The sequence below is a fragment of the Seriola dumerili genome, unplaced genomic scaffold, assembly GCF_002260705.1.
Source record: "Seriola dumerili isolate Sdu_G_001 unplaced genomic scaffold, Sdu_1.0 BDQW01000190.1, whole genome shotgun sequence".
In the NCBI taxonomy this organism is placed as follows: domain Eukaryota; kingdom Metazoa; phylum Chordata; class Actinopteri; order Carangiformes; family Carangidae; genus Seriola; species Seriola dumerili.
The window spans coordinates 931,309-941,133 of NW_019174445.1; the positions used below are offsets into that span (position 1 = coordinate 931,309).

Here is a 9,825-nt window from a genome sequence, read left to right on the forward strand (position 1 = left end):
CTATACTATGACTTTTTTATGACTTTTTATGCCTTACTATACAATGACGTTTTAATGACTTACTATACTATGACGTTTTATGACTTTTTAGATCTTAATATACTATGTCATTTTTTATGACTTTTTATGCCATACTATACAATGACGTTTTAATGACTTACTATACTATGACTTTTTTATGACTTTTTATGCCTTACTATACAATGACGTTTTAATGACTTACTATACTATGACGTTTTTATGAATTTTTATGTCTTACTATAGTATGACGTTTTTTTTACTTATTATGCCTTACTATACTCTGACGTTTTACGCCTTGCTATACTATGTCGTTTTTATGACTTTTTATGCCATACTATACTATGACGTTTTTATGACTTTTTAGATCATACTATACTATGACTTGTTATGCCTTGCTATACTATGTCGTTTTTATAACTTTTTATGCTTTAATATACTATGTCATTTTTGTGACTTTTTATGCCTTACTATACTATGACTTTTTATGCCTTGCTATACTATGACTTTTTTATGACTTTTTATGCCTTACTATACAATGACGTTTTAATGACTTACTATACTATGACGTTTTTATGACTTTTTAGATCATACTATACTATAACTTGTTATGCCTTGCTATACTATGTCATTTTTATGACTTTTTAGATCATACTATACTATAACTTGTTATGCCTTGCTATACTATGACGTTTTCATGACTTTTTATGCCTTCCTATACTCTGACGTTTTACGCCTTGCTATACTATGACGTTTTCATGACTTTTTATGCCTTCCTATACTCTGACGTTTTACGCCTTGCTATACTATGACGTTTTCATGACTTTTTATGCCTTCCTATACTCTGACGTTTTACGCCTTGCTATACTATGACGTTTTCATGACTTTTTATGCCTTCCTATACTCTGACGTTTTACGCCTTGCTATACTATGACGTTTTCATGACTTTTTATGCCTTCCTATACTCTGACGTTTTACGCCTTGCTATACTATGACGTTTTCATGACTTTTTATGCCTTCCTATACTCTGACGTTTTACGCCTTGCTATACTATGACGTTTTCATGACTTTTTATGCCTTCCTATACTCTGACGTTTTACGCCTTGCTATACTATGACGTTTTCATGACTTTTTATGCCTTCCTATACTCTGACGTTTTACGCCTTGCTATACTATGACGTTTTCATGACTTTTTATGCCTTCCTATACTCTGACGTTTTACGCCTTGCTATACTATGACGTTTTCATGACTTTTTATGCCTTCCTATACTCTGACGTTTTACGCCTTGCTATACTATGACGTTTTCATGACTTTTTATGCCTTCCTATACTCTGACGTTTTACGCCTTGCTATACTATGACGTTTTCATGACTTTTTATGCCTTCCTATACTCTGACGTTTTACGCCTTGCTATACTATGACGTTTTCATGACTTTTTATGCCTTCCTATACTCTGACGTTTTACGCCTTGCTATACTATGACGTTTTCATGACTTTTTATGCCTTCCTATACTCTGACGTTTTACGCCTTGCTATACTATGACGTTTTCATGACTTTTTATGCCTTCCTATACTCTGACGTTTTACGCCTTGCTATACTATGACGTTTTCATGACTTTTTATGCCTTCCTATACTCTGACGTTTTACGCCTTGCTATACTATGACGTTTTCATGACTTTTTATGCCTTCCTATACTCTGACGTTTTACGCCTTGCTATACTATGACGTTTTCATGACTTTTTATGCCTTCCTATACTCTGACGTTTTACGCCTTGCTATACTATGACGTTTTCATGACTTTTTATGCCTTCCTATACTCTGACGTTTTACGCCTTGCTATACTATGACGTTTTCATGACTTTTTATGCCTTCCTATACTCTGACGTTTTACGCCTTGCTATACTATGACGTTTTCATGACTTTTTATGCCTTCCTATACTCTGACGTTTTACGCCTTGCTATACTATGACGTTTTCATGACTTTTTATGCCTTCCTATACTCTGACGTTTTACGCCTTGCTATACTATGACGTTTTCATGACTTTTTATGCCTTCCTATACTCTGACGTTTTACGCCTTGCTATACTATGACGTTTTCATGACTTTTTATGCCTTCCTATACTCTGACGTTTTACGCCTTGCTATACTATGACGTTTTCATGACTTTTTATGCCTTCCTATACTCTGACGTTTTACGCCTTGCTATACTATGACGTTTTCATGACTTTTTATGCCTTCCTATACTCTGACGTTTTACGCCTTGCTATACTATGACGTTTTCATGACTTTTTATGCCTTCCTATACTCTGACGTTTTACGCCTTGCTATACTATGACGTTTTCATGACTTTTTATGCCTTCCTATACTCTGACGTTTTACGCCTTGCTATACTATGACGTTTTCATGACTTTTTATGCCTTCCTATACTCTGACGTTTTACGCCTTGCTATACTATGACGTTTTCATGACTTTTTATGCCTTCCTATACTCTGACGTTTTACGCCTTGCTATACTATGACGTTTTCATGACTTTTTATGCCTTCCTATACTCTGACGTTTTACGCCTTGCTATACTATGACGTTTTCATGACTTTTTATGCCTTCCTATACTCTGACGTTTTACGCCTTGCTATACTATGACGTTTTCATGACTTTTTATGCCTTCCTATACTCTGACGTTTTACGCCTTGCTATACTATGACGTTTTCATGACTTTTTATGCCTTCCTATACTCTGACGTTTTACGCCTTGCTATACTATGACGTTTTCATGACTTTTTATGCCTTCCTATACTCTGACGTTTTACGCCTTGCTATACTATGACGTTTTCATGACTTTTTATGCCTTCCTATACTCTGACGTTTTACGCCTTGCTATACTATGACGTTTTCATGACTTTTTATGCCTTCCTATACTCTGACGTTTTACGCCTTGCTATACTATGACGTTTTCATGACTTTTTATGCCTTCCTATACTCTGACGTTTTACGCCTTGCTATACTATGACGTTTTCATGACTTTTTATGCCTTCCTATACTCTGACGTTTTACGCCTTGCTATACTATGACGTTTTCATGACTTTTTATGCCTTCCTATACTCTGACGTTTTACGCCTTGCTATACTATGACGTTTTCATGACTTTTTATGCCTTCCTATACTCTGACGTTTTACGCCTTGCTATACTATGACGTTTTCATGACTTTTTATGCCTTCCTATACTCTGACGTTTTACGCCTTGCTATACTATGACGTTTTCATGACTTTTTATGCCTTCCTATACTCTGACGTTTTACGCCTTGCTATACTATGACGTTTTCATGACTTTTTATGCCTTCCTATACTCTGACGTTTTACGCCTTGCTATACTATGACGTTTTCATGACTTTTTATGCCTTCCTATACTCTGACGTTTTACGCCTTGCTATACTATGACGTTTTCATGACTTTTTATGCCTTCCTATACTCTGACGTTTTACGCCTTGCTATACTATGACGTTTTCATGACTTTTTATGCCTTCCTATACTCTGACGTTTTACGCCTTGCTATACTATGACGTTTTCATGACTTTTTATGCCTTCCTATACTCTGACGTTTTACGCCTTGCTATACTATGACGTTTTCATGACTTTTTATGCCTTCCTATACTCTGACGTTTTACGCCTTGCTATACTATGACGTTTTCATGACTTTTTATGCCTTCCTATACTCTGACGTTTTACGCCTTGCTATACTATGACGTTTTCATGACTTTTTATGCCTTCCTATACTCTGACGTTTTACGCCTTGCTATACTATGACGTTTTCATGACTTTTTATGCCTTCCTATACTCTGACGTTTTACGCCTTGCTATACTATGACGTTTTCATGACTTTTTATGCCTTCCTATACTCTGACGTTTTACGCCTTGCTATACTATGACGTTTTCATGACTTTTTATGCCTTCCTATACTCTGACGTTTTACGCCTTGCTATACTATGACGTTTTCATGACTTTTTATGCCTTCCTATACTCTGACGTTTTACGCCTTGCTATACTATGACGTTTTCATGACTTTTTATGCCTTCCTATACTCTGACGTTTTACGCCTTGCTATACTATGACGTTTTCATGACTTTTTATGCCTTCCTATACTCTGACGTTTTACGCCTTGCTATACTATGACGTTTTCATGACTTTTTATGCCTTCCTATACTCTGACGTTTTACGCCTTGCTATACTATGACGTTTTCATGACTTTTTATGCCTTCCTATACTCTGACGTTTTACGCCTTGCTATACTATGACGTTTTCATGACTTTTTATGCCTTCCTATACTCTGACGTTTTACGCCTTGCTATACTATGACGTTTTCATGACTTTTTATGCCTTCCTATACTCTGACGTTTTACGCCTTGCTATACTATGACGTTTTCATGACTTTTTATGCCTTCCTATACTCTGACGTTTTACGCCTTGCTATACTATGACGTTTTCATGACTTTTTATGCCTTACTATACTCTGAAGTTTTACGCCTTGCTATACTATGTCGTTTTTATAACTTTTTATGCCTTACTATACTATGACGTTTTCATGACTTTTTATGCCATACTATACTATGACGTTTTCATGACTTTTTATGCCATACTATACTATGACGTTTTCATGACTTTTTATGCCATACTATACTATGACGTTTTCATGACTTTTTATGCCATACTATACTATGACGTTTTCATGACTTTTTATGCCATACTATACTATGACGTTTTCATGACTTTTTATGCCATACTATACTATGACGTTTTCATGACTTTTTATGCCATACTATACTATGACGTTTTTATGACTTTTTATGCCTTAATATACTATGTCATTTTTGTGACTTTTTATGCCTTACTATACAATGACGTTGTAATGACTTACTATACTATGACGTTTTTATGATTTTTTAGATCATACTATACTATGACTTGTTATGCCTTGCTATACTATGACGTTTTTATGACTTTTTAGATCATACTATACTATGACTTGTTATGCCTTGCTATACTATGTCGTTTTTATAACTTTTTATGCCTTAATATACTATGTCATTTTTGTGACTTTTTATGCCTTACTATACAATGACGTTGTAATGACTTACTATACTATGACGTTTTTATGACTTTTTAGATCATACTATACTATGACTTGTTATGCCTTGCTATACTATGTCGTTTTCATGAGTTTTTATGCCATACTATACTATGACGTTTTTATGACTTTTTAGATCATACTATACTATGACTTGTTATGCCTTGCTATACTATGACGTTTTTATGCCTTACTATACTATGTCATTTTTACGACTTTTTTTTGCCATACTATACTATGACGTTTTTATGACTTTTTTGCCTTACTGTACTATGACTTTTTATGCCTTACTATACTATGACGTTTTTATGACTTTTTATGCCTTACTATACTATGACGTTTTTATGACTTTTTATGCCTTACTATACTATGACGTTTTTATGACTTTTTATGCCTTACTATACTATGACTTTTTATTACTTTTTATGCTTTACTATACAATGACGTTTTTATGACTTACTATACTATGACGTTTTTATGACTTTCTAGGTCATACTATCCTATGACTTGTTATGCCTTGCTATACTATGCGGTTTTTATGACTTTTTATGCCTTAATATACTATGACATTTTTGTGACTTTTTTATGCCATACTATACTATGGTATTTTTATGACTTTTTTGCCATATTATACTTTGACGTTTTTTTGACTTTTTATGCCTTAATATACTATCACGTTTTATGACTTTTTAGATCTTAATATACTATTTCATTTTTTTTTACTTTTTATGCCTTACTACACTATGACCTTTTATGCCTTGCTATACTATGTCGTTTTTATGTCTTTTTAGATCATACTATACTATGACTTTTTATGCCTTACTATACTTATACGTTTTTATGTCTTTTTAGATCATACTATACTATGACGTTTTTATGACTTTTTATGCCTTAATATTCTATGTCATTTTTGTGGCTTTTTATGCCATATTATACTATGACGTTTTTATGAATTTTTATGCCTTACTTTTGTATGACGTTTTTTTGACTTTTTATGCCTTACTATACTATGACTTTTTATGCCTTACTATACTTATACGTTTTTATGTCTTTTTAGATCATACTATACTATGACTTTTTATGCCTTACTATACTTATACGTTTTTATGTCTTTTTAGATCATACTATACTATGACGTTTTTATGACTTTTTATGCCTTAATATACTATGTCATTTTTGTGACTTTTTATGCCTTACTATACAATGACTTTTTATGCCTTGCTATACTATGACTTTTTTATGACTTTTTATGCCTTACTATACAATGACGTTTTTATGACTTACTATAATATGACGTTTTTATGACTTTCTAGATCATACTATCCTATGACTTGTTATGCCTTGCTATACTATGTCGTTTTTATGACTTTTTATGCCTTAATATACTATGTCATTTTTGTGACTTTTTATGCCTTACTATACAATGACTTTTTATGCCTTGCTATACTATGACTTTTTTATGACTTTTTATGCCTTACTATACAATGACGTTTTTATCACTTACTATACTATGACGTTTTTATGACTTTTTATGCCTTACTATACTATGACTTTTTATGCCTTGCTATACTATGTCGTTTTTACTACTTTTTATGCCTTACTATACAATGACGTTTTTATGACTTACTATACTATGACGTTTTTATGACTTTTTAGATCATACTATACTATGACTTATTATGCCTTGCTATACTATGACTTTTTTATGACTTTTTATACCTTAATATACTATGTCATTTTTGTGACTTTTTATGACTTACTATACTATGACATTTTTATGACGTTTTATGCCTTATTATACTATGGCGTTTTCATGACTTTTTATGCCATACTATACTATGATGTTTTTATGACTTTTTAGATCTTAATATACTATTTCATTTTTTTGACTTTTTATGCCTTACTATACTATGAGTTTTTACACCTTACTATATTATGACGTTTTTATGACTTTCTAGGACATACTATACTATGACTTTTTATGCATTACTATACTATGTCGTTTTTATGATTTTTTATGCCTTAATACATTATGACGTTTTTTGAATATTTTACATCTTACTATAATATGTTTTTTGAAAACTTTATGTCTTACTATACTATGACATTTTCATGACTTATTATAGTATGACGTTTTACAGGAGGGCAGCATTTTGAAATCTTCTATTTATTCACTGGTCCATTCACCTCTAAACCAATAAACATGTGCTGTATTGAACCGTAAGAGAGAAAACAATGTTGTGTCTTTGTTACTGATACAGCATTAACAGTGATTGCGTTCTCTCAGGGACGCCAGGAGAGACTGATGGTTCTCTTCCCTCAAGACGTCGTGCTGCTGTCCTTGGACAATAAGCGTCTGAACATAACATACGAGGTAGTGTAACGTTACTCTCCACTGTTGCACAACTGTGTCCCAGGAGTCACAACACAGCACTTCTTGTAAAGATGGAACATTTTCTAACTCAAACATGCTGCCTGAAACGTCAGTAAATTCATTTCAACTAGAAGCTAAAATGAAACACTCACTCCACAGTCATTTTATTGTCATCTTTAACAGGGCAGGTTGCCCCGACATGGCATCAGAGCCGTGGAGCGGTCAACCCTGTCCGGACGGCTGGAGTTTGAGCTGATAGGTAAACTTTACAAAACTGTGACACCAATCCTCTTTTACCTGCAGTGATGGTTACAGTCATCTTATTTAATCACTGTTTTGTTTCAGGTGAGCTGGTGGACCCCTTGCAGGTTTCATGCACCTGCTTGGAGGATTATCAGAACTGGATTTTTCACTTACAACAGGTAAGACTCTAGAACATATAAGACTACTACTAATACGGTCCTTTGAACTGGACATAAACAAGAGATACACAACTGATTTAATATCATTCAAAGCTGCATTAAATTATCTTTTGGCCACTCAGGGTTAGCAGAATTTTGTTCCATTTCTTGATTTAGGGAAAAACAATACTTTCTGAAGTCCTGTTTGAAATAAATATTCATGAGGGCCCAAGGTGACGTCTCGTCGCAACTGTGCATCAACAAGGTTTTTGTCTTTGATCTGCAGCCAGACAGAAGCAGCAACATCCCTGCGAGTCAGGCTGCTCCTCCAATCGTGCCAAAGCTGCAGAGGAGCAGGAAGGAGTCCCAGGAGCCGATGATTCTTGCCGACCAATGTCAAATCAATGGACGCAGCTGACTCATCAGAAAGCTTGAAATTTTCCTGTAATTACAAAATATAAAACTGTATAGATAGCATGTATATATTACTTTTATGTCTAATTGTGCCACAAAATGGAGACAGGGCAGTGAAGAGGTTCTGAAATGTGATATATCTGGGTGATTTCATCTCTCTGAGAGACTGAAGAGATACTTTTAGTTCTTCTTTAATGTGGGGACAAACTGAAACAAGGCCATGACCTAGATTAAGAGCAGATCACAGCTGAGGAAATGTTAGATGAAGAGATTGTAGAGCTGTAGAGGAACAAACTGTACATACAGGCATACACATGATAGTTTACCTTTTCAGAATAAACTGTCTAAAAGTGGGGTTAAAGAAAATCATTATTTCAACACAACATAAAATGGAAGAATCAGTTTTTATTTCAGTGGTTAAACATTTACAGTAGTGTGGAGAAATCCAGTAAACATCCAGTGTATTACAGTATTTATATTCATCATTGTATTAGAAATTACTCTGACTGCAACGTTTATAGATATGGAATGTCATAATATCTGTTACATCTTTTTTTTCATATAAATTATTGTCAAAAAAAAAGTAAATGAACCATTTTCTACGCTTTATACATGAAGCCATCTACAGTAAAATTCAATTTACATCAGAATCTCCTTAGAGAACAACCAGCTAGAGGAGTATAAATACACATGCTGCAACAGCAACCACTTAAATTACAACTAACAACTTAGATATAGAAAAAAAAAGTAGGGTTACAAACATTTCATGTGCCACTGGTCGAGTTTTTGAATGTTGATTATAGTGGTTCGTTAACAACAGGTCTCAGCTCAGTTACACTGTGCTATTGATCATCTGGGGATTTCTACATTTAACGAGGGGAATGGTGTGAATGACGTCGGCCTCAATATGAATCAGTGCTTATTGTAAAACTGCATTATTTTATTCTGTATTATTAGTGTAATACATAATGTCGAGCTTTCATTCAACTGGTGCTAAACTGGGGCTTGTCAAAGTTTTTTAATTAGTACATTTGAACATAAATTTGCATATTTACCACACAGGTGGGTAACGTTAATAGATTCCAAGGTAAATTTGGTATTTTTTTCAAATTCCCAGTTTTAAAGGGCAAAGCTAGAGTCAGTTTATTTACTTTTACTGTCAACAAATGCCATGAAAAGATCAAAACCTACAAAGTTCATTTCTTCACTTCCCAATGTACGTTTCAGCCCCAAGCTCATTTGTTCCTACTGAAGGTGTAAAGTCTTTAAAAACAGACACATCACAAACATAAAGTTGAATTTATTTTAACAAAAAAGGCTAAATAAATCTCTATAATATCCAGTATCTGGACACTAGGACCGCACGATACGAAAAAAACTCATATTGTGATTATTGTGAAGATATTGTGATTGTGATCTGAGTCACGATTTCAGTTGGAATTTTTAGTTTTTCATTTTCACTGAAAAAATGTAAAAATTCTGCTGACGTGATTTTTGTT

The 9,825-nt window shown here is 33.8% G+C and overlaps 1 protein-coding gene across 2 annotated transcripts in view; it reads left to right on the forward strand.

Moving 5' to 3' along the window:
* Positions 1-8,679, forward strand: part of LOC111227624 — a 19,091-nt gene extending 10,412 nt beyond the window's left edge. The window contains exons 8-11 of one of the 2 annotated variants that reach the window (XM_022753205.1): positions 7,425-7,511; positions 7,695-7,770; positions 7,857-7,933; positions 8,199-8,679. In XM_022753205.1, the coding sequence (XP_022608926.1) occupies positions 7,425-7,511; positions 7,695-7,770; positions 7,857-7,933; positions 8,199-8,330 (372 nt within the window). In that variant the 3' untranslated portion in view covers positions 8,331-8,679. The remainder of the gene's footprint in view (positions 1-7,424; positions 7,512-7,694; positions 7,771-7,856; positions 7,934-8,198) is intronic. The other variant, XM_022753206.1, reaches the window with a different exon arrangement.
* Positions 8,680-9,825: the final 1,146 nt, after the last annotated feature.